At 37.6% G+C, this 26,482-nt stretch overlaps 1 protein-coding gene across 6 annotated transcripts in view; it reads left to right on the top strand.

The window, feature by feature from the left end:
- Positions 1-26,482, top strand: part of RFX3 (regulatory factor X3) — a 339,201-nt gene that overhangs the window by 122,153 nt on the left and 190,566 nt on the right. For all 6 annotated transcript variants that reach the window (XM_061425414.1, XM_061425412.1, XM_061425410.1 and 3 more), the window contains one exon: positions 17,850-17,974. In XM_061425414.1, coding sequence (XP_061281398.1) covers positions 17,858-17,974 — 117 coding nt within the window. In that variant the 5' untranslated portion in view covers positions 17,850-17,857. The remainder of the gene's footprint in view (positions 1-17,849; positions 17,975-26,482) is intronic.

Raw genomic sequence — 26,482 nt, forward strand, 5'->3', positions numbered from 1 at the left:
CAAAGCTAGTGGAGGTGACAGAATTCCAGCTGAGCTATTCCAAATCTTGAAAGATGAGGCTGTGAAAGTGCTGAACTCAATATGCCAGCAAATCTGGAAAACTCAGCAGTGGCCACAGGACTGGAAAAGGTCAGTTTTCATTCCAATCCCAAAGACAGGCAATGCCAAAGAATGCTCAAACTACTGCACAATTGCACTCATCTCACACGCTAGTAAAGTAATGCTCAAAATTCTCCAAGCCAGGCTTCAGCAATACGTGAACCATGAACTTCCTGATGTTCAAGCTGGTTTTAGAAAAGGCAGAGGAACCAGAGATCAAATTGCCAACATCCGCTGGATCATGGAAAAAGCAAGAGAGTTCCAGAAAAACATCTATTTCTGCTTTATTGACTATGCCAAAGCCTTTGACTGTGTGGATCACAATAAACTGTGGAAAATTCTGAAAGAGGCAAGATCTAACTTGCCTCTTGAGAAACCTGTATGCATGTCAGGAAGCAACAGTTAGAACTGGACATGGAACAATAGACTGGTTCCAAATAGGAAAAGGAGTATGTCAAGGCTGTGTATTGTCACCCTGCTTATTTAACTTCTATGCAGAGTACATCATGAGAAACACTGGACTGGAAGAAACACAAGCTGGAACAAGATTGCCAGGAGAAATATCAATAACCTCAGATATGCAGATGACACCACCCTTATGGCATAAAGGAAGAGGAACTCAAAAGCCTCTTGATGAAAGTGAAAGAGGAGAGTGAAAAAGTTGGCTTAAAGCTCAACATTCAGAAAACTAAGATCATGGCATCCAGTCCCATCACTTCATGGGAAATAGATGGGGAAACAGTGGAAACGGTGTCAGACTTTATTTTTCTGGGCTCCAAAATCACTGCAGATGGTGACTGCAGCCATGAAATTAAAGACGCTTAGTCCTTGGAAAGAAAGTTATGACCAACCTAGATAGCATATTCAAAAGCAGAGACATTACTTTGCCAACAAAGGTCCGTCTAGTCAAGGCTATAGTTTTTCCAGTGGTCATGTATGGATGTGAGAGTTGGACTGTGAAGAAGGCTGAGCACCAAAGAATTGATGCTTTTGAACTGTGGTGTTGGAGTAGACTCTTGAGAGTCCCTTGGACTGCAAGGAGTTCCAACCAGTCCATTCTGAAGGAGATCAGCCCTGGGATTTCTTTGGAAGGAATGATGCTAAAGCTGAAACTCCAGTACTTTGGCCACCTCATGCGAAGAGTTGACTCATTGGAAAAGACTCTGATGCTGGGAGGGATTGGGGGCAAGAGGAGAAGGGGATGACAGAGGATGAGATGGCTGGATGGCATCACTGACTCGATGGATGTGAGTCTCAGTGAACTCTGGGAGTTGGTGATGGACAGGGAGGCCTGGCATGCTGCGATTCATGGGGTCTCAAAGAGTCGGACACAACTGAGCGACTGATCTGATCTGATTAATTAGGCTTTCCTGGTAGCTCAGCTAGTAAAGAATCTGCCTCCAATGCAGGAGACCCTGGTTCGATTCCTGGGTTGGGAAGATACCCTGGAGAAGGATAGGCTACCCAATCCAGTATTCATGGGCTTCCCTGGTGGCTCAGATCGTAAAGAATCTGCCTGCAGTGTGGGAGACCTTGGTTCGATTTCCGAGCGGGGAAGATTCCCCTGGAGAAGCATGGCAACACACTCCAATATTCTTTCCTGGAGAATCCCCATGGACAAAGGAGCCTGGCAGGCTATATAGTCCATGGGATTGCAAGGAGTTGAACATGACCGAGCGACAAAGCACACACATTAATTAGTTTTAATTTTTCCACAGCAGCTTCACCACGGATATTTGTCAACAAATATTTATCAGTACAGCCCAATTGAATGTCAAATGTATTGTTGATACTTTATATATGAAATACCTTTCAGTTGCTTAAAACCAAAACAATATATTTATCTATTTGTTGCTGCTGCTAAGTCACTTCAGTCATGTCCGACTCTGTGTGACCCCATAGACGGCAGCCACCAGGCTCCCCCGTCCCTGGGATTCTCCAGGCAAGAACACTGGAATGGGTTGCCATTTCCCTGTCCAATGCATGAAAGTGAAAAGTGAAAGTGAAATCGCTCAGTCATGTCCAACTCTTAGCTACCCCACGGACTGTAGCCCACCAGGCTCCTCCATCCATGGGATTTTCTAGGCAAAGTACTGGAGTGCGGTGCCATTGCCTTCTCCTTATCTATTTGTAGTGGTTAACAAATTTGTTAAATTAGGATAAGTATAGAATGTATTCAATAGGTGAAAAGTGTATTAAAAGAAATACACCTTCCCTGTTCTCATTTATAAACTCCATGATATTCAAGACATGCACATTCCTTTAATTTAAAATTAATATTCATTTTCAAAAGTCATTGGCTCAGAAACTGGTGAAATTCCAGAATATAGTTATAGGTAGCCTATAGTGTGCTAACTTGTAGCAAAATTTCAGATAAGTTAAAAGCTTGAACTCATCAATAGAAGGGTCAAAGAAATCCTCAAAGGCCTTTTAAAACTTTTATTCAATACAAATTGTGTCATAGAGTAAATGGTTAAAAGAAACGAATTTTGAGTGAACTGGTCAATTTGTCACCAATGGTTCTTATCTAGCAAGTTGATTTTTGACAGAGTGGTCTTAGTGTTATCATATACCCATCAGCATCTCTACCAGGAGTGGGGGACAGTGAAGCTGTAATGGAAGAGTACTACTGCCTTTAGAATTAGAGTGTTTTTCCTCACCTTTGCCTATAGCTAAAGTTGGAACCATCTGGAAGGTCTGCCTCTGTGTGTATTTGCATGTGTGTTGTATACTTACTATATGTACAGCATAACTATTGATGCTAAATATCCATTATGTGTATGTCTATGGGTGTGTGCATGCAAATGCGCTGTGGCTACCACAACAGAGGATTAGTAACTTGGTTAAGAAATTACAGCATGTCCAATTTCTGTTGCAGAAGATTAAAAATATAGAAAAGACTACTATTTAGACAGGACTACATAGATAGCATATTCAAAAGCAGAGACATTACTTTGCCAACAAAGGTCCGTCTAGTCAAGGCTATGGTTTTTCCTGTGGTCATGTATGGATGTGAGAGTTGGACTGTGAAGAAGGCTGAGCACCAAAGAATTGATGCTTTTGAACTGTGGTGTTGGAGAAGACTCTAGAGTCCCTTGGACTGCAAGAAGTTCCAACCAGTCCATTCTGAAGGAGATCAGCCCTGGGATTTCTTTGGAAGGAATGATGCTAAAGCTGGAACTCCAGTACTTTGGCCACCTCATGCAAAGAATTGACTCATTGGAAAAGACTCTGATGCTGGGAGGGATTGGGGACAGGAGGAGAAGGGGACGACAGAGGATGAGATGGCTGGATGGCATCACTGACTCGATGGACGTGAGTCTGAGTGAACTCCGGGAGTTGGTGACAGACAGGGAGGCCTGGCGTGCTTCGATTCATGGGGTCTCAAAGAGTCGGACACGACTGAGCGACTGAACTGAACTGAACTGACATAGTAGTTAGTCTGTACAACATTTAAATCATTGTATTATAAGCCCAATACAGCATATAGCTAGGGTAAAAAAAAGAAAAAAAGCCCACAGTTTTTGTTCCTGGTACCTAATACATGGTATGGTATATTTATGTCCTCACTCTGTCCATTTCTAACTATGTGACCTTGGAGATTATAGAATCATTTAAGCTTTGGGCCTAAGTTTTCTCATCCATAAAATGGGATAATAATAGTACTTACCTCACAGGATTTCTGGACAGATTAAATAATGCATGCAAAATCCTTACATAAATGTGTTAACTAATTTATAACTAGAGGTTTCTTGAAATACCCTTCTATTATTTTTTTTTGTGAAGTTTCAATAATTGTTAAGAGAATATAGAAGAATGTCAGTTGAATATTGCCAAGCTCAAATAAATTTCAAATTGTTAATTAATTATGAAGTTAGAATAATTACTATTAGGCCAATTACTTATTCTTAGTTTTTCAGCTATGAAAATTAAAGATCTCTGAGTGCTTCTGTCTCTTGAAAACAAAGGAGGCATACCAGGCTACATTTTCTCAGATGATATGATTAGAGCATTGGTTCTTAAACCACAATTCAGTGAATCAGGTATACTTATTAAAATAGTAAATGATGTGTCAGGAGATTCAGAGCAATAGTTGCAAACTTAATTTGCTCATTTGAGTTTATTTAATCCTTATTTTGTTTCTTTATTGAAAAAAAACTATACACAAAATCTGTTAAGGCATACAAATATTAGAATATGGGAGTTACAAAATTCTGCCATAATCGGAATTGAAAGTGAAGTCACATTAGAAAATTAGGAGAAAATATTCCTAATAAATAACTTGGTTGTAAATGGCTCTCAGTTCAGTTCAGTCACTCAGTTGTGTCCGACTCTTTGCAACCCCATGAATTGCAGCATACCAGGCCTCCCTGTCCATCACCAACTCCCAGAGTTCACTCAAACTCATGTCCATCGAGTCGGTGATGCCATCCAGCCATCTCATCCTCTGTCATCCCCTTCTTCTCCTGCTTGCAATCCCTACCAGCATCAGGGTCTTTTCCAATGAGTCAACTGTTCGCATGAGGTGCAAAATCCTTACATAAATATTGGAGTTTCAGCTTCAGCATCAGTCCTTCCAATGAATACCCAGGTTTGAGAAAACTATGTTTTTTCACAATTTTTAAATATTAAATGCACCTGATATAGTGTGCTCTAATAGTACTGTTTCTGCAGGGTCTTAAACTCATCCTCCTTGTAGATTCATCTGTTCATTCAACAAATTGAAGATCCTCTGTGTGTTAGGCAGTGTTACATATTTGTAGGTGAAAAAGATAAGCATAGTCCATGTGCTCATGGTTTTTATAATCATCTGGAGAGACAGTTAAACTGCATCTAATATTGTTGCTAGCTGAGTAAAAGTAAGATGCTATAGGAACACTCAAATACCAGATCCAGACTTATTTGGAAGCAGAGGGGTCACGGAGAGGGAATAGTGATGGGGTTTGGGAGAGTGTCTGGGGGAAGTGGAAGGTATTCTGAGATCTGAAAGATAAAGTGAAGAGGTGGGAAGGCACATTTGAGTCAAAGAGAACTTCTGTGCAAAAGCCCTGGGATCAGGAAGCTGAGAGTAGTTCCATATGGCTAACTTGTATTTTGGAGAAGGAAATGGTAACCCACTCCAGTATTCTTGCCTAGAGAATCCTGTGGATGGAGGAGCCTGGTGGGCTGCTGTCCATAGGGTCGCACAGAGTCCGTCACGACTGAAGCGACTTAGCAGCAGCAGCAGCAGCTTGTATTTAGTACTCTCTGGAGATGGTAGGCGGGAGCTATATTCTAAAGAGTCTTTCTTACATACCCTTGTTGAGGGCTTTGCTGTTCATCCTAAGGGCACTGGGAACCTATTGCAGGAACTGACCTCCACTCTGAAGCTGAAGAGATGAAGATAATGTGAGTAAATTTTGAGAGACAAAGAAGCAGAATCATTGGCCTCCGTAATTGATTAGATTTGGGAATTGAGAGAGAAAAGTTTGGTGATAAAAGAAATGATAGAACAGTCACTGTTGAAGGTATTTTAAGGGTTAAAGGAAGAGTTCTGTTTTAGTCCCCTGGGGAGATCCCCAAAGTGTAAGAAGAGGAGGGAGGGTAGAAATGAAACGCATCATGTAAAATTTTACAATTATATAAAACATTACATAATGAGAATAGCTTTTAATAATAGAGAATTTACAGGTGATTTGCATATTAATATCCCCAGTTAAGGGGTCTTAACCATAGATTTATGAGATAGCCTAAGGCCTAAGGCTTTAGAAGGAACTCTTGCTTTTGAAGCCATGAAAATGCTTTAGAGTGAATTGAAAGGAGTGCATCACCAATTCCAAAAAAGAAGCTTGAAGGAAGTGTCTTTAGTTCAGTATTATTGACTTATTTCAAGTATTATTCATTTTTAGAAGTAATTTTCTGGTTAAGTTTGAGGGCGAACAGAGTTGGGTAGAATCTTCAATCTATTTTAATTTTCATCTTTTATCCAAGCCTTTTTTTCTAAGTGTGTACATATGCATTTTATAATGAAAGTCAGTGTAACTATTTCACTTGATTAATAATAGTATTATGTTTTAGAGCAGTTATTTCCAGTATTTATGTATGTATGAATATATAGATTTTTTTGAAGTCTACCTTCTCTCCCATGTTCACTACATTCACCAAAAAATGGCAGTAATGAGAGTTTAGTTCTTTTAAGATATTGTACATTTAGTGGGGTATATTATTTCCATTATTAGCAATGTTATTATACAGTATTATATCCCCTTTTAGATGTGTTGATCTCTTTGAGCCTGTCATTGCAATAGTTAGGAACTGCAAAAGGCTCTATTCTTTACTTTTATAAAAAGAAAAAGAAATAAGAGGTAGAAAAAAATAGAAAAATTTCTTGCGTGGGAAAGAGAATACAAGAAAAAGTTGTTATTGAAGCCTTTTTTGGTGTGAAGAAAATTAAGAATTCGTGTTTTACTTCACTCCCTGTTAAATCCAAAGGAAATCCTGTTTGGAGACAGCATTACCTGTTTGCTTTCTTTTGTGGTTCTTTAAGTAGGCTACCTTTTAAGCCAATGTTTCCTCTCTCTTTGCTCTCATCCCATCTAAAGTAAGACCATTTATTTGGGAGCCCCAGCTGGCCACCATATTTTTCTTTATCAACACAAATCATAAGGCTGAAAGTGAATAATTTCATGTGTGTGGATAAACCCCACTACTGAGTATAGGGAAAAAAATAAAACTTTTTAATAAAGTTTAGGGTGTGTAGGAAGAAGAAACCAGATGTCACTAGGCTTGTTTTAAAAGAGACACTAAACACCTAAATTCCCCACCTATATCCCCTTCTCAGTTTGAGATCTATGGAAAGGTCACCACTGCTTTTATGAGTTTCAGTATGTGGGAACAGAATTGAAATTCATGTCTTTATTCTGAATTGGACAATAAGTACCAGGCAATGTCATAAGAAAGGGATCATATTTAACATTTGGGAATGTGTATTACCATTGATTTCCTTCTTTCAGCAGAAATATGACCAAGTTCGTGGCACTAGCAATGAATGGACCTGTAGATATAATCTCCATATAATTTTTTTTAACTTCTTATTTTGTATTGAGGTATAGCCAGTTGGGCTTCCCTGGTAGCTCAACTGGTAAAGAATCTACCTGCAAGGCAGGAGACCCCAGTTCTATTCCTGGGTTGGGAAGATCCCCTGGAGAAGGGCATGGCATCCCACTCCAGTATTCTTGCCTGGAGAATCCTCATGGACAGAGGAGCCTGGCGGGCTACAGTCCATGGAGTTGCAAAGAGTTGGACATGACTGAGGGCTTAAGCACAGCACAGAATATAGCCAGTTAACAATGTTGTGATAGTTTGGGGGGAACAGCAAGGGGACTCAGCCATACAAGTACATGTATCAGTTCTCCATCAAACTCTCCTCCCATCCAGGCTGCTACATAACAGTTGAGTGGAATTCCATGTGCTATACAGTAGATCCTGGTTGGTTATCCATTTTAAATATAGCAGAGTATATATGTCCATCCCAAACTCCCTAACTAACTATTCCTTCCACCCATCCCTTCCACCAGCAACCATAAGTTCGTTCTCTTAAGTCTCTGTGTCTGTTTCTGTTTTGTAAGTAAATTCATCTGTGTCATTTCTTATAGCTTCTACATAGAAGGGATATCATATCACTCAGTATGACAATCTCTCGGTCTACCCATGTTGCTGCAAATGGCATTATTTAATTCTTTTAAAATAATTATGTGTACATAGGTACAATGGACTGAGTAGTAGTCCATTTTATATATGTACCACATTTTATCTGTTCCTCTGTTGATGCACATGCTGCTTCCATGTCTTGGGTATTGTTCACACCCCAGTGAACACTGGGGTGTTTGTATCCTTTCAGATCATGTTTTTCTCTGGTTATATACCCAGAAGTGGGATTGCAGAGTTATATGATAGCTCTTATTTTCAGTTCTTTACGGAACCTCTGTACTGTTCTCCATAGTAGCTGTACCAATTTACATTCCCACCAACAGTGTAGGAGGGTTCCTTTCTCTTCACACTCTCCCAGCATTTATTCTTTGTGGATTTTTTGATAATAGCCATTCTGGCTAGTGTGAGGTGACAGCTCATTGTAGTTTTGTTTTTCATTTCTCTAATAATTAGTGATGTTGAACATCTTTTTATGTGCCTCTTGGCCATCTGTATGTCTTCTTTGGAGAAGTACCTATATAAGTCTTCTGCCTATTTGTTAACTGAGTTGTTTGTTTTGATGCTGTTAAGCGTCATGAGCTGGTTATAAATTTTGGATACTAATCCCTTGTAGGCCACATCATTTGCAAATATTTTCTCCCCATCTGTGGGTTGTCTTTTCATCTTGTTTATTGTTTCCTTTGCTGTGCAAAAGCTTTTGAGTTTAAGTCAGTCCCATTTGTATATTTTCATTTTTATTTACATTATCCTGGGAGATTGATCAAAAAAGATACTGCTGCAATTTATGTCAGAGTGTTCTGCCTATGTTTTCCTCTAGGAATTTTATAGTGTATAGTCTCACATTTAGGTCTGTAATCCATTTTGAGCTTATTTTTGTGTATGGTGTTAAAGAATTATCTAATTTCATTGTTTTGCATGTAGCCTGTTCCATTAGAAATATTGAAAATGTTGGTTTTTAGAGCACTTTGGGAATTTTGAGCCACTTAGTAGGAAGGCAGACAGAACTTTTACTTACTGAAAGGATCAAATACTATACAGGTATTTTGGGATCAAATACTATACAGGTATTTTGGGGATTATAAGGGCTATTTTACAGACTACAAAACTGACTTTTTGGGATGGCTCCAGGGTAGGATGAGTCTCTGGAGCTCATGTTGCTTTTGACCAGTAAGCCTGTGGTTAGCTTGAGGCCACCCAAAGTTAAGATCATTGGTTTGGGAAAGCTGGTATTCAGGAGTCCTTAGGAGTTACACTGTTGTCACTGTATACCCTCAAGAATTTTACCAAACCATGCCATTTTACGGACAAGGCAGTGGCACCCCACTCCAGTACTCTTGCCTGGAAAATCCCATGGACGGAGGAGCCTGGTGGGCTGCAATCCATGGGGTCACTAAGAGTCAGACACGACTGAGCGACTTCACTTTCACTTTTCACTTTTCCTGCATTGGAGAAGGAAATGGCAACCCACTCCAGTGTTCTTGCCTGGAGAATCCCAGGGATGGGGGAGCCTGGTGCGCTTCTGTCTATGAGATCACCCAGAGTCAGACACGACTGAAGTGACTTAGCAGCAGCAGCAGCAGTAGCATGCCATTTTATATCTGTGAATAAAATTATACCATGGGCTGCATATTATTTGGCATCCTGCTTCTTATACTTAAGTATTATGAACATCTTTCCATGCTGACTTTTATAGATCTATAGAGTGTTCCATTATAGGAATATAGAATAGAAGAATTTATTAGTTCCCCCATTACAGACATTTCAGTTATTATTGACTGTCATAAATAATACTTGAGTGAACATCTTTGTATTTGTGTATATTATTATATTATAATAGTATATATATTATTATATATAATATTATATATATTATATAGAGATACTAGCCTAAATGGGTCCATTTGACTGTTTTTTTAAGACAAATTTAAATTCTTAAAAGGAAACAAGTCTCATATTATTTCCTCTTCCATCTATAAATATTTTCTGAACACAAGGTTAGTACATATCTCTTTTAACCCATGATATGCTTTTCTATGTCATAAATATAACTTTGGTTACATAGTGATCAAATACTAGGCATAGTACATACTTACAGTTCATGTGATATTTGTGTCCATTTGTTCAAATTCAGAATTCTTTCTTAGCACCCAAAGTCTCCATAGAATACTTTATCTTGATGATTTCACTAAAATAGCCTCACCTGTCTAGCTGTTTATATTGCTGCCTGGGATCCAGTGTCAGGGTGCCATTATTGGAGTGAGGCAGACCTGAACTCGAATCCTTTCTTTATCTCTTAATAGTTCTGTGATTGTCAGCAAATTACATAATTCTGAGTTTGAGTGAACTCCGGGAGTTGGTGATGGACAGGGAGACCTGGTGTGCTGCAATTCATGGGGTCGCAAAGAGTCGGACACGACTGAGCGACTGAACTGAACTGAACTGAAGGCTTTTCTCTCCTTTAAAATGAGAATATCTACTTAATGGTTGAAATTAAGGTTCAATGTATGCAAAGATGCAAAGCATCTATCACATAGGAAATGCTCAGCATATGCTAGCTATTCTTATTACTCTCTCTAGTAATGAAAATGATTGATTTATGATAAAATGCTCTTTGTTTTTTAATTCTAAGTGCTGTCATCATTAAATACTCCGTTTAATAGGTTCTAGTCCCTGTCAGGATTGAATTGACCAATAATAACAAACATTTATAGATTTGTCTCATAGATTTTGGTAAGAATCTTTCTGTATGTTGCATCATTTTGTTCTCAGACTCTTCTAGTAAGAAAAAGTATAGGATATTCAGAAATTTTTGTTCATTGGTTTTCTTTTCTTTTAGCTGTTATCTGAGTGCTCCTTTTTTTTTTTTTTTTTTTTTTAGCATATGTCACCTAGGTAAGACTGATTGGCCTTTTAATTTGTCAGAGTGAGTGCGAGAAAATGCCAGGCAGGATGGCCTCAGCAGTAGACTGGATAAGCATGTAGGTCTCTTTTCCCAGGAATTACCTCTGTAACTGATAATAGTCTCTCTTGATAACTAGAAACAAATAACAAAATTCTTACATCATTTCAGCAGTGTGGTTTCAGTAATGTGTTAATAGGTTGTTACATTTTTTAATTAGTCCATTAAAATAAAAAATGTTAAAGTTATTTAATTTGATTTGTTTTCTCCAAAGAACAGTTTTTCATAATCTATTTCTGAATCAAAGAGAAAACTTTTGCTTGAAGACTGAAAAAAGTTACCCAGGCAAACTGTATATGTTACCAGTGTGCTGATTAATCATTGCCAAGATTAATCTCTGTCATCAGTTATCATAGGAAGATGACTGCCAAGCAGTCTACACTATTATCATTCCATCATTTTTCTACAGATCAATTTAGTACAAAAGATTAAATGTACACAGGAGGATTATAGCATCAAATCTAAAAAAGAAGCAGAGCTTTTATAATATAGAAAATTAGAAATTTTTGTTTTACATCTCTTTAGTTACTTGATTTACTGATTTGAGAAAGCCCTGTGCTTTATTTACAATGAGTAAACTTTTCGCAGAGGTATATTTCAAGTAAAAAGAGCTGATTGTTAGTTTGTAGCTTAACCAGTTTGTTTTCATTTGTGCTAGTGAAGTGGAAAAAAAAAAAAAAAAAGCCAAGACATAGTGTTTTACATTTGTAGGTATATTATTCAGCCCAATAAAGTTTTGTCAGTTTCAAAAAAAGAAAACCACATTATTTTAACCCTATATATAATTTCTAATATACCTCATTATTTTTCATTATATTGTCAACTTTGAAAAAAGCTTAATATTCTTAGTTTTTTCCTAAAGAATTGGAATGATCTTAATATTTTCATCATCCACTTCAGAATAGTCAGAAATGTATATTTCATACTGGTTTTGTGTTCAGGAAAGTATATATCAGCTATTTTGTTTCCCAAAATCATGACTCAGTTGTCTAATTTTAATAAGTAGAGGTTTTCAATGCTATGGGTGTTATATATGCTCTTATTTATTTTCTAACATTTATTTAAGAATACTGATGCTTAATCAGAGTATTAGTAATAATCTCATACTGAAAAAGTTTTGTTGTGATTTTGGATGTTTCTCTGTGAAAGCACACTGATGTTAAACTCCTTATTCTGTATTATAAAAGTAATAATTTTAAATTATGACTTTTTGTTCTGTAAATAGCATTCCTATGGTCTTATGTTGAACCAGGTTTCTAAGTAATTTATTCTTTAATGTCACATTTTAGGTGTGATTTATTTTTACTATACCAATAACTAACTATCATAATAATATTGGTTAATTTGGTTGAAATAGAAATTGGAATTACCATCTTTTGCTTTTCTGTACTAAGGATAAAGGAAGATAATTCTATGTTGTATTCAAATTACAGGTTTTTATTTTGAACTGAACTGAATTAAAACTTGTTACATTCCTTGGTGTGTAATGACAATACAGTCAGTATACTGGGACCAAGCTTTGCAGACTTTGCTTTTTTTTTGGAAAGCAAATTATTTCAGGATAAAAAAACCCAATAAAAATTAGATGATACTATGTACTTTTAAGCTAGCCCAGTTATATAGTTCTGTTTGATAAGTAATTGATTAGGTCAGACTATTAAACCATTTAATCTGGCATGTACATTGTGTGTGATGAAAGAAATCCAGCTGTGAATTTGAGTGTATTAAATAATCTTCAGGAAGTTTCACAAAGAACACTTGAATGCCTTGAAACTTGCAATAATGTGTGTTTGTTCCAAACCCATTTGCTTTGCCTGGGTTTTGCCCATCAGGTTGCAGAATGGTAATCTTGCGGCATTCAGCAGCTGGGTTTTTGCAATATTCTTTTCCCTTTTCCAAGGGTTAATTAGCCTTCTTTCAAAATGTGGCCTATTTATCTGTAGATTCGCATGATTCAGCCAGAGCTGGCCATACAAAGCAAAAACCGTTAACAGGCGGGTGTGTCCAACTGCTTAATTAGCCAGAATAAAAAGGTCCTTTGTCAAACAAGCATCTGTTGCTCTTGACACACCTGACAGCCACATTAGGCAAGGATGACTAGACTGAAATTGTGCATTTCTCTCCTGCAAGAATATACAACTTATTTACATATGGACTGCATCATGGACAAACGGCAGGGGTTTATTTAGCTTATCAAAATGGATTAATGTGACAGCATTTGTGGCTGATAAACAAATATCACTTGAAAGGGGGCTATGAAGGAACTAGACTAACCAAATTACTCCCAAACATAAACAAAACATCAGAAACCACCATTAGATGAATGGGAACACCTCAGATGTACACACAGTCCTTTATACTGGATCTAAAACAAAACCTACAAATGAAGCATGTTAAGACACTACCCTCATGTGATGGTCTGTGCTTTCAAGTAATGTTGGAAAGCTACCAAAATACTCTGCATGTGTCAGTGGGTTTAAATGATCTGTTTAGGAGAATTTGGCGGGAAGCTTACACTTCTCAGCATGCTTTAACATTCAAATTGATCTGCTATTAAATCAGGTCTTCAGAATTAATCAGTTAAAATGCCTCTGGAAAAACACTAGTTGGGATTTATTGAAAATGAAAGTGAAGGTGGCTTAGTTGTGTCTGACTCTTTGTGACCCCATGGGCTATACAGTCCATGGAATTCTCTAGGCCAGAATACTGGAGTGGGTAGCCTTTCCCTTCTCCAGGGGATCTTCTCAACCCAGGGGTCGAACCCAGGTCTCCTGCATTGCAGGTGGATTCTTTACCAACTGAGCTACAAGGGATGCCCAAGAATACTGGAGTGGGTAGCCCATCCCTTCTCCAGGGGATTGTCCCAACCCAGGAATCGAACCAGGGTCTCCTGCATTGCAGGCGGATTCTTTACCAAATGGGCAATGAGGCTTCTCTGATAGCTCAGTTCAGTTGTATTATGTCTCAGTAGAAAGAGAATGCTTCCTGAGTTCGATGTCAGAGAGAGAAGAGATGTCTCACTATTATAGATCAAATAGGATAGATTGAGAATCCCAAAGATTTTCTGTTCAGACCATTTATCTCTAGCTTTTCATTTGGAAGCCTTTCATTGTGATTTTGCAAAGTATTCAGTAATGTACATTATGACATGTGTGTGGTATATGATAACATGGGCTTTAGAGTAAAGCAAATCTGGATTTGAATTTAGACACTTACTCTTACCAACTGTGTGACTTTCAGCAAGTTTTTAATCAATTTGTGCTTCAGTTTTCTCATCTTTTAATTGGAAATAATAGCATTACCATTATAGGGGTCTTTTGAGGATTAAATGAGAAGATACATTTCAAGCTGCTAGCATATTGTGTGGCACCTGGAAAAGACTAGTTAATGAGAGACCTAACTATGGGATTGTGAGTGTTTTTTTGTTATAACTTTTTGAGCCAGTCTCTGGGAGGGATGTGACTAAGATCCTTTGAAGGCCTGAGGCTTTGGTGGAGAGAACCTCTTCTGCAAACTTGAGGAAGAAAATGAAATCAGAGGATAATTAAGTTGTGTCTATTAAGGAAGGGTAGAGACCAAACTGGGAGACTAAGTTCTTATCAATTGGCATGACCCTGTAATTCAGGAGCCAAGGAGATTAGATGATGAGCAGTAACTTGGGAGTAAACAGTAGATATTCTGGAAAGTTATTGAATGTTCTGGATTGGTCTTTCTGTGTTGCTTTTGATGTGGTATATTCTAGAGCGAGAAGCTGGATGGAAATTTCTTCATGACTGTCTAACTTTAAGGTATATAGGCCATCATTTTCTCTCCATCTTATTTTCCCTATTGTATTCTGTAAAGGTTGCTCCTATTAAATAATTGGGATCTTTTTCCTTCTTTCTCATTCTAAAAGTTTACCAATTTGCTTTTTTAAATTCCCTTCACTTCTGGTCTATTCAGTGTCAATTATGAAACTCAGGACTTCTAGTTTGTTAGTAGTTCAGTGCATGAGCTTCAGTGTGATGTCCATACCCTCTTTTTTTTTTACTTCCAACAGCTATTTGGTCTCGGTTCAGTGACTTAACATTTCTGGGCCTCAGCTGACCCAGAGATGAAGTTAAATTATAAAGATTTTAGTTCCAATCATCTAAAAGTTAAACATTCCTATTAGTAAAGTAGTCAAAGCTTGGGTGTTTCTTTTATGCCTCAAATGCCTATAAAGGCCAAGCATATGTATTGCCATATAAATAATTTGAGTATAAAACACATAATATGGGCTTACCTTTTCTAGATATTCAGATTTTTCAAGAGAATTTAGAAATTTGGCTTTTAACACAGAATTTTCTGGTTTTTAAAGGCTGACAGTTAAAAATTTTAATTTGTAGATGGTCTATGCCAAAGCCTATCTATGGAGTCTAATATGGTCCATAGGCACCCAGTTTTCAAATCTGTGCCTTTTATCTTCTGATAAGCTCTCTCAGGTGATTTACTGAGGAATTACTTTCAAAGTGCATTTAATTTTTTAAAGATCTTCATTATTTATAGTCTTAACATTTATTTGTCTAAAACAGTGGTTGTCAAATTATGAGTCATATACCAAAAAACAGTGTGTAGGGTGATCTTCTGTACAGACCCCTGGACACACGAAAGAGCCTCAGTGAAGTTCCTAGCCAAGACTGGAATGAACAGGAGAGGGTTTTACTTTGAGTGACTTCATTGTAAGAATCTCATCCAACCCTGGATTGAATAGCTTAAACACAAAAACATAATTGGCAACTGTGTTCCTCATTTGTGTACTAAATTGACCAATGCCTCTCTTGGAGTTGGGAAGAGAAGCTAAGAAAAACTCACTGAAGATGATATCAGTCTGGTTCATTCCTCATTCCCTGCAGAAAGGTGTCACCTCGCTCTCACTAATAGCCCTCTGCTACAGTGCAAGTGGCATCAATTGCCCAAAAGTGTGTAATGAATTAAAGGAAATTGGCATGTGTTTTCTTTTGGGGGAGGGTATTTCTTCCCTCTACAATGGAATAAAGAAGAGGTACAGATAGAGTTCTGAATTTGTGTATCCCCTCTCCCAATTTTGGGAACCACTAATCCCCAGGAGAAGGAAATGGCAACCCACTCCAGTGTTCTTGCCTGGAGAATCCCAGGGATGGGGGAGCCTGGTGGGCTGCCGTCTATGGGGTCGCACAGAGTCGGACACGACTGAAGCGACTTAGCAGCAGCAGCAGTCCCCAGGTAATCTTAATTTGGCAAGAGTTTCATGTAGTGAATACTGTCATTCTCAAATATTGTCAGGCATATTCGTGGTCTTAATACTAGTGAAGAAAAAAGGCTGTGTGTGTGTTTGGAGATCAGTGTTACATTTTTTATTAATTAGCCACAATCTTTAGCTATTTCACATAAAAAAGTCTTCTTTTGGAAAACTGGAGAAACTGACAACTAGTTTTGCTTTCCCATAAATTCAGTTTCAGTGAGCTGAACATTAGCTGGCCCAAATAAATGGAGTGGTAGCCACTGTCACCATCACTTTCCTTCTGTAGCCCCTCTCTACCTTCACTGTATGGGCATAACGTTCCTCGTCTGTAAATGGAGATTATAATCATACCAACCACATTGGGTTTTCACGTGGAGTTGTTTATGAATTAACATGTAAAGCATTTAGAAGAGAACATAGCATGTGTTAAATACTCTGTCAGTGTTAGCTTTACTGCTGTATCTTTTTGTATGCATTAAGGTTTATTGTTCTGCTTTAGAGGTTTGACTAACAGTGGAATAAGAATAGTCAATCACCTAAAGTTATACCATTATCAAGGTCTAGAAAGAAAACTAAGCAGAGCTTCTAAGTGAAAAGGCCTAGTCCTTTCTCTACTCCCTGTCACCTTGAGCAAGTCTCTTAACCTCTCTGGCTTTAGTTTTCTCTTTTACGAAATAAGTTTAGATTAGATATCTTCAGAGGTCCGTTTCTGAAATTGAATGAGATGATAGAAAAGGTTTGGGGAAAAATTGGAAGAGGTCATGCTGTGACAAAAGATGCTGAGAGGGGTTAATTTTCTACTGAAAGAACTGAATGCTCTTTCAGAATTTTCTTTGGGAAAATTAATGTTCATCATACTGTTCATGGATTTAAACCATAATGCAGTATTTTTCTTAAGCTACCAATTAAGTATTGTTTTTTCCCCTAGGAAAGAAAACTAGAATTCTGGTCCCTGCTCAATAGCAAAGAAATTAGTATTTTTTCTGTTGACTGTAAAAGTAACAAAAGGGAATATCAGGGTCTAAGAAACCATATTTGTTGAATGTACACTGTAAAATTTAATCCTGATTTAGTTATTAAATCCTTAATTTAGTAAGGTAGGCACATAAGAACTGAAAAATATGCCATGTTGAGTTGTGAATGAGAGATGGTAAAATTTCGTGTCTTTGTTTGCAAATGTCACTAGATAATAGTGATCCTCCTTATCTTTCAAAATATTCAACATTATTGTTGTTTGGCTTTCTTTGTGTAAGAATATAATTTAACTGTAATTTTAGCACCATATCATCCCACAGGCAAGAAAATCAGTGAGCTTGATCCTGTGGCTAAGTTTAGGATATATCGATTGGTTTATATATACACATTAATTTTTAAAAGTCAGTGAATATTGAGTTCGAAAGTTGGACCTCAGAAATAATTTATTCTAAATTGTACACTTCCAGTGACATCCTATAGTTTATAAAAGTGTTGAGAAAGTACAATTTATGACATTTGCATCCAGTTAAGGTTTGTGTTATGAGAATTAAGTCTTCACATAATTTACAATATGACTAGTTTATAGTGTGCTTGAAACAGCTTATAACAGATGAGACCTCATTGAAGTTCAACCTTTATAGCCTCAAAATAAGAGGTATTTCTGCAGATTTTTAAAATGTAGATTAGAAATTTTCTATATTGATTTTAAAAGTGCTCAACATGACTATAACCATGCATGGAATATCAAGAGAGCATGTTGGGTGGAGTTAGAGATATTCTGGGAGTAGAAAGTTAGTCTCAGTGTAGGATGTTAAGAGCAATGTGATGCATCTAGTCATATGAGAAGAGCATTTTAAACTTTCTTTCTGTTTTAATAAATTTCAGAGACCATCATGCAGACGTCAGAGACCGGGTCGGACACAGGTTCGACAGTGACTTTACAGACATCTGTGGCTAGTCAAGCAGCAGTGCCTACACAGGTGGTACAGCAAGTACCGGTCCAACAACAGGTAAGGAGCTGCTGTTCCCAGAGAGGATGATGTGCATCTCCTTGAGCTGCCCCTCCAACACAGCTGTGTTTAAGAAATGATTCGGATAATACTTTCTGGCACAATGGGTGCCAAAACTGACCTTGTTCAGTTCTTAGATAAAGTCAGCAAATGTTCCTTGAGCATTTTCTGGTGTGCCAAGTTCTTTCTGAGATAGGCTATAGGGATACAAAGATAAACACTCAAACTATAATCCGTCTTTCAAAAGAGCCTCTTAAGTCCTAAACAGAGCATTTGTTTCTGACTTGACCACTCTAACTGGGTTTTCTCCTCCTCTTCACCCCTCCTTATTCTTTATCACATCTTCCTATTTCTTTCTTATTGAAATGTCGGCACTCATATTTTTATGTAATTGGCTTATGGTAGTATTTGATAAAGGAGAGGATGTTTGTACCCTACAGGAAGGGATTTTGCGTTTGTGATATTTTGGAAGGTGCCTGGGTGTTATGGTGACTGATACTGTTTAATGAAAATTAAATTATCTTAAAGGTCTGAAAGTCTGAGTCATGCCACTTAAAAAAATGAGAATGAATTCATCATCACATGTTTACTACAAGGCTTATTCATACTTGGGACACTGAGCTTGTTTTGGAAAGCTACTGACAAAATAGTGTTATTTTGTGCCAGTTAATAGTTCTCCTTTGGATTGTGAATACATTGGCCTGTCATTTCTTCTAAAGAATGGTGAGAAAATATGTGAGAAAGATAATTTTCCTGTAATTTCTCAGTATCAAAGAAAATCTTTAGCAAATGTGCTTTTGAAATTGCAATATAAATAAGTCTTTGGGTAAAGGGATAACTTTTCTTAAATTATAGACAGAAGGACTCAAGGTTATGTTCTTCTCAGGAGATAGAAGTGGGATGGGCAGGGGGAGTGCCAAAATCATGGAGAAGGGTCTTGGACTCTCAGTGTAAATGAAGACATCTGTCACAATTATTTCTTTTATACGTAAATCTCAGCACACTCTTCTCTCTGTTCTGTATAACACAATGGTATCATTGATGTCATCACCAATTTCAAGACTCTGAACATTATTCAGAAGAGAGTAGCTTATGGCATATCATCCAAAGAACTATTGGAACAATGTTATATATAATTTTAAGAAGATAGTTCAACAGCCTACCAATATTAAGTACATATTGAACAGTTACACTCACTGTGGTTTGTTGTTTGTTGTTTGTTGCATGGAGGAAGAATGGCCTTGAGTATTCCTGTCTCTGATGGCAGTGCAGTGGAGAGCCTGCTCTTTTCTCCAGAAGGTGCTCCCTTGAGAACTTGAAGTGTGTGTGATAAGTGCACCTGGCCTTCACTCCTGGACTGTCTTTTCTTTCTCTCTTTCTCCTTTCCCTTTTCTTCCTTTTTTCCTTCCTTCCTTTTCAAGAAACATTTTTTAAAAATTAAATTTAGTGTTATTAGATGTTTGCTACAGGTCAAAATAGTTTAGCAAGTTTGTTATTTAAAAAAAAGCAGTCCTCACCCTCCCTCTATTCCTTCTCAGAGGCAAGCAGTGTTTATTTTACTGTTTCTTGATTTTTTTAGTTTTAAACATTTTTGTATCACACTTTTCTTTCTAGTTAGTCCTTAACATATGCTTGTGTGCATGCACACACACACTTTTTCCGTCCCAGAGGCTCCTGATACACTAGGTTGAACTATGTGGAATTTTTGATCTACAAAAACAGCAATTTCATACGTTTCAACCTAATAGTTATGCTATAATTTTGATATATCATTAATGTTTATATTCTCATGACATATAAAAACTATTCAGATCTATCTAGTGAGCTGTGATTACTTTTCTTTTTTGTAAAACTCATTTAATTTCCTTGCATTTAACGATTATGTGTCCCGTTGAATAAGTCTCAGATCATTCTGACCTGCTCTAGTCTGGAATGGATGGTCTTTGCTCAGCCCCATCCTGAGCAATCCCTTTGCCATCATCCTGGGATTTCCCTTTTCTCTGTTATGTTGGCTTTCCTGTTTCCTAAATCAGTGTCTTAAACTCTTTCTTTATTTGCTAAAGCATGACTTGCAGTAACATCCTAAGAAATGGTATATTTTGCACTCTTTTGTGTCTGAGAGGGAATTTATTTCACAGTTCGGTTGTTGGATGGGTATAGAATTAGGGGTTGGATATCTTTTTCTTCAGAATCTTGAGGGAATTGTTCCAATGTCTTCCAGTTTTCAGAATTGCTATGGAAAAGTGAAAGACTGTTCTGATTCCTGATCCATTGTATGCAACCTATATGTTTTTTTCTCCCATGTTTTAAATCCCAGTTTCTTGAAATTTCATGTCTTGATATGGGCCTATTCCCATACATTGTGCTGGAACCTTGATGAGCCTATTCAATCTCAGGGACACTCACGTTCTCCAGTACTGGGAGTTTTTATTCTTTTTTTTTTCCCCCATTTATGATTACCTCCCCTCTTTTTTCTCCTTTTTCACTTTTTGGACTTTTTGGTTCTGTTTTTAGTTTCGTCTTTCATCCCATCTATTGCTTTTCATTTCTGTTACCATAATTTTAATTTTTAAGAGCTTTAAAAAATTCCTTATATGGCCCTTTTTATAACATCATGCTTTATTTCCTGTTTATAGTGTCTTTTTTTCTCTCTCTCAAGGTATTAATTTTTCAAGTTTGTGAAATTTTCTTCTCATATAGTCTCTTTCTTTCATGTAGAATAATTTTTTCTGGCCTGTCTTTTGTATTAGAAACTTTCCTGAAATACCTGATAATCTTTGAGGGTTTATTCATATTTTAAAATGTGGGGATAAAAGCCTGATTTGAATGCATCAGTGACTTTGTTGACTTCAGTATAGAGTCACTTGACTGGGCTTTTTAACTGGGGACCTTCTGATGTTCAGTACTTTTTTTCCTCTTGAGGTGGTCATATTTTTAAAGACACCTTCAACTTCTTGCCTGGCGGGTGAATGCTTAGTAGCCTGGGGAGCTGAGTAAGGAAAGATAGTTGGATATTTCTTGTGCTAATTCACTGAATCCTTCTTTTTAATATGGTTTCACCTGTACTTGGTTTCCTCAGTGCAGAGGTTAAACCAAAGAATAAACGTTAAGACTTTCACCATAGTTAGGGAAGGCCAGTCCCCTCATTGCACAGAGTTGATAGAGGAGATCTGATTGCTTCTTAAATAGAATCACTTTTTATATTAAATATATATTAAAAAAAAACTAAGTTCCTAACAGAAGTAGAAAATCAATATCACCAGCTATAAATAGAAAATTACACATATACACACACACTTTGTTCATATCCTTATAAAAAAATAATCTCATGTACGTATGGAACACAGTATAGAAAACTTTATGGTTATGCCACATGACTCGTTCCCAACAGGCATATTTTTCAGTCCCTCAAGTTCTTTCCTCTAGGACATTCAAGGCAGGTGACAACCTGGTCCCCTTACACCAAGCAAAGAGTTTGAGAGCTTTCATTTTCTTTTTGTCAACAAAGTACTTTATTTCACATAATGGGTTCTTGTGATATATGCCTGGAAATGCTTGTTAAATTGTCCTTCCAGGCTTATCTTATTGGGAAAGATTTTGTCTACTCTGTCCTTTCCTTCCTTCCTCCCTTCCTGTCTCCATTCCTCCTTTCCTTTCTTTCTTCTTCCTCACCTCCCTTTTCCTCCCTTTTTCGTCTCTCCTCCCTTCTCCTCCTTTCCCCTCCCTCCTCTCTCCTCTCCTCTCCTCTCCTCGCCTTTCCTCTCTTCTAGAACAGTGACATATTTGAAGATCCCCAGTGCATTCTAAAAGTGTTTCTGTGAATATAGATTGTCTATAACTGATAAGATAGGTGCTATAATTTCTTATTATTCTGACATCTCTGTATTGTTAATATGCTGATGTCGTCTTTTTTCAAACTGTGGTCAGATCAGATCAGATCAGTCGCTCAGTCGTGTCCAACTCTTTGCGACCCCGTGAATCGCAGCACGCCAGGTCTCCCTGTCCATCACCAACTCCCAGAGTTCACTCAGACTCACGTCCATTGAGTCAGTGATGCCATCCAGCCATCTCATCCTCTGTTGTCCCCTTCTCCTCCTGCCCCCAATCCCTCCCAGATTCAGAGTCTTTTCCAATGAGTCAACTCTTCACATCAGGTGGCCAAAGTATTGGAGTTTCAGCTTCAGCATCATTCCCTCCAAAAAAATCCAAGGGCTGATCTCCTTCAGAATGGACTGGTTGGATCTCCTTGCAGTCCAAGGGACTCTCAAGAGTCTTCTCCAACACCACAGTTCAAAAGCATCAATTCTTCGGCGCTCAGCCTTCTTCACAGTCCAACTCTCACATCCATACATGACCACAGGAAAAACCATAGCCTTGACTAGACGAACCTTTGTTGGCAAAGTAATGTCTCTGCTTTTGAATATGCTATCTAGGTTGGTCATAACTTTCCTTCCAAGGAGTAAGCATCTTTTAATTTCATGGCTGCAGTCACCATCTAGTGATTTTGGAGACCAGAAAAATAAAGTCTGACACTGTTTCCACCGTTTCCCCATCTATTTCCCATGAAGTGGTGGGACCAGATGCCATGGTCTTCGTTTTCTGAATGTTGAGCTTTAAGCCAACTTTTTCACTCTCCTCTTTCACTTTCATCAAGAGGCTTTTGAGTTCCTCTTCACTTTCTGCCATAAGGGTGGTGTCATCTGCATATCTGGGGTTATTGCTATTTCTCCCGGCAATCTTGATTCCAGCTCGTGTTTCTTCCAGTCCAGCGTTTCTCATGATGTACTCTGCATGTAAGTTCAATAAGCAGGGTGACAATATACAGCCTTGACATACTCCTTTTCCTATTTGGAACCAGTCTGTTGTTCTATGTCCAGTTTTAACTGTTGCTTCATGACCTGCATACAAATTTCTCAAAAGGCAGATCAGGTGGTCTGGTATTCCCATCTCTTTCAGAATTTTCCACAGTTTCTTGTGAAGGCTTTGGCATAGTCAATAAAGCAGAAATAGATGTTTTTCTGGAACTCTTGCTTTTTCTATGATCCAGCGGATGTTGGCAATTTGATCTCTGGTTCCTCTGCCTTTTCTAAAACCAACTTGAACATCAGGAAGTTCACGGTTCACATATTGCTGAAGCCTGGCTTGGAGAATTTTGAGCATTACTTTACTAGCATGTGAGATGAGTGCAAACTGCGGTAGGATGCGTTTAAAATATTCCAAGTCTTGTCACTGACCCATGATGGATGTTGAAATCATAGCATTGATGTCCAAGGTAGTTGCTTCTATTGATTTAACTTTTCATTGTGTTCTAGCTTTCCTTGCTTTGGCCATTTGGTATAAAGAGAAAGCCCATAGCTGCATCTTTAAATTTTGAGACAATGTAATATTTAGTGTATTGGAGTTTTGAGAAACCAGAACATTTTAAAATCTTAATATATAGTTTTATTTCTCCAAAACCCTAAGGGTTCTAATTTCACTGTGTAGTAAGTACCAAGCAAAATGTTTATTCTAAAAATATTTCAGTTAGTTTTAATTTATTCTGTATGATGTTAAGAATCAGTTTGTCACTTTCCTTGGACAATCTGATTTAGGAATGGAGAATTCTAAGAAGATATTTTGAGGTATTACTATATAATTCTTTATCAAATTTTCTGTTTTTTCCAATATTTCATTATTCATAAAATGCCATAGAGTCTCAGCTTACAAATGCAGACACTGTTGCCCATTTAAATAAAATACATAAGAACATTCAAGTTCAGTATCTTGATTAGAAACTACAAACTTGATATTATTTATCCTTATCATATTTGTAAAAAGCCCTTTTGAACTAATAGGTCTCTGTCGAATATGACTAGAAATGTGCTAATCTCCCTTCTCCTATCCCTTCCTTGAGGGTTTTGTCAGAGTTTCTTGTAGATACGTGTTCAAGTTGGTCATTTTATGCCAAATTTTGAGAGGTCTTCTAACCCTACTTGCCCTGGACCTGAATTAAAAATCCAGGATAAATGACTCAGGGAACTCAACATTGAAACTGCAACACTGAAACTTCTTTTCATGTGATAAAAGCTCATTTCAAGATTATATTCAGTTAAAGATGTATATATATATATATACACACACATATTCTTACAAATATATTTTTAAATATATGTATAAATAAATCACCTATTTAGGCACTGACTCTTTGTTTATAATTTGAATTCACAGAATGGATGCAATAGCTGTGTGGCTATATTGTTTGTTTTTGTCTAGTATCAATTTATCACCCATTTAGCATTTCCACTTAAGTTATGGTACATCCTGGAGAGTGAGCGTATTATCATGTGGTCAAAAAGACATTTCGTGTAGGAAACAAATCCAACCAGAACTGTCAGTTAGGCAAAGGACAATCTTCAAGAAGGTTAGGTTTATAGATATCTTTAAAATGGTGCCACAACCCTTAGAAGATGGATTTTAGGGATTAATGTTGGGTATCAATGCTCCTGACTTCCCCACTTTAGGCCACAGCTTAATGGATTATTTCTGTCCTTACTTCTCTTCTCCGTGTTCCTGTGTGTAGTAAATCATCACAATCAGAAGGAAGCCATGGTAATTAGCAGTATACCCATGAGAAAGTTCTTCTGATGGAAGCAGTCAACAGTGATTAAGAGGAAAAAATGATTGCCTATAAAATATTGAGTCCAAAACAGAATGTTCTATTGGATTAAAATTTGATCAGTAATATTGTGGTTGGAACCCTGTGTTAGCTTGGAGAACTAAGGCCCAGGTAGTGCATCCATCTTCCTTGTCTATCTTTCCTCTGTTCTGGGTCAAGAGGTTTGCTTCTTGTTCATCCTAGCTTCAATGGGCATGAATAGAATTCTTTTCATTTCAGACCATTATTTGATATAATCAACAGAAACAAAGATGTTTTTCTCTCATTTGCTCTTACTTGGGACTTGATTCTGGTTGGCTTAGCCCCCTAAGGGCATAGTGTTTTCATAATTAAGGCTGTGGCAGACATCCTAAAAGGTGGGGTTATATTTTTAAATGAATTTCAGTTGAAAGTCTTTTGTAAAAATACTTTTTTAAAGACATTAATTTTACTTCTTGAGGAACCTATTTATTTTTGGAATCAGAGCTGCTAATTTTTAGTATCCAATATAAAAAAAAAAGGTGCTTTGAAGGGACATGCTGATTTATAATCGAAATAAATTTTACTGTGCCAACCCAATAAGAAGATTCTTTAGTTGACCAACTGTACTGAATATTTGTAAAAATAAGAACTGCTATTTAAATAGTTGGGTAGTTATAGCCTTTGATTCTCTTTTAAGTGATCTTTAGAATATTTTCTCATCTAGATTTAAAAATTATTAAAAACTTAACAGTTCTGGATAGTATATTTTAAGAATAATATGCCAGGCACTATGTAAATGCTAGGGTTTCAAAGGTAATTCAGTTTGGTACCTGATTTCAGGAAACCAGTGATCTTACTTATTTATTTGTGGCTGTGCTGTGTCTGTTGCTGTGTTGGCTTTTCTCTAGTTGCAGCAGGCGGGGGCTACTCTCCAGTTGTAATGCGTGGGCTTGTCATTGCAGTAGCCTCTCTCGTTGCAGAGCACAAGCTCTAGGGCATATGGGTTTCAGCAGTGCTGCATGCTAGCCATATAGTTGCAGCTCACAAGCTTAGGGCACAGGCTCAATAGTTGTGGCCCATGAGCTCAGTTGCTCCTTGGCACTTGGGGTATTCCCAGACCATGGATCCAACCCGTGTCTCCTGCATTGGCTCTTTACCACTGAGCCACCAGGGAAGCCTTGGAAACCAACTTTTAATAGAGATGGATTTGTTATAGAATTAGATACAAAGTTCCTTAGGAGTAAAAATGAAAATTGTTTTGGAAATGAGGGTCAGTGATGTCTTCAAGGATGTGACCTTTGAACTGTGTGCTGAAGGAAAAATTGGCGTTCACAAGAAAAACAAACTGGAAAAGGGCATTTCTTCATAGAAATATTGAAGAGCTCAGGTGAAATCAAGGAGTTGTAAAAGGAGGTAAGGGGACTGGGAGTGAGGGCTGTGGAACAATGTTGCGTAAGAACCTCTTGTGGGAGCTTGAGTATGGTATCTTTACATGTATCTCCTCCCTAGTATTTTCCCTCTTCAGTTGAAATGTTTCTTTAGGTATTCCCTTATTGCGAATTTCCTGCACGTAGACATCACAGTTATCTATTACATTTCCCTTTTGTCTAACCACTTTAAATCCTATGAAATTTGGGTGCTACCCATGCAATGAATACTGTGCACTTAGAAAGTGAAAATGTTAGTGACTAATTATGTCCTACTCTTTGTGATCCCAAGGATTACTGTCTGCCAGGCTCCTCTGTCCATGGAATTCTCCAGGCAAGAATATTGGACTGTGCACTATCAGTTTAGTTCAGTTGCTCAGTTGTGTCCGACTCTTTGCGACCTCATGAATTGCAGCACACCAGGCCTCCCTGTCCATCACCAACTCCCAGAGTTCACTCAAACTC

This window comes from Bos javanicus, chromosome 8 (genome assembly GCF_032452875.1).
Source record: "Bos javanicus breed banteng chromosome 8, ARS-OSU_banteng_1.0, whole genome shotgun sequence".
Taxonomy (NCBI): Eukaryota; Metazoa; Chordata; class Mammalia; order Artiodactyla; family Bovidae; genus Bos; species Bos javanicus.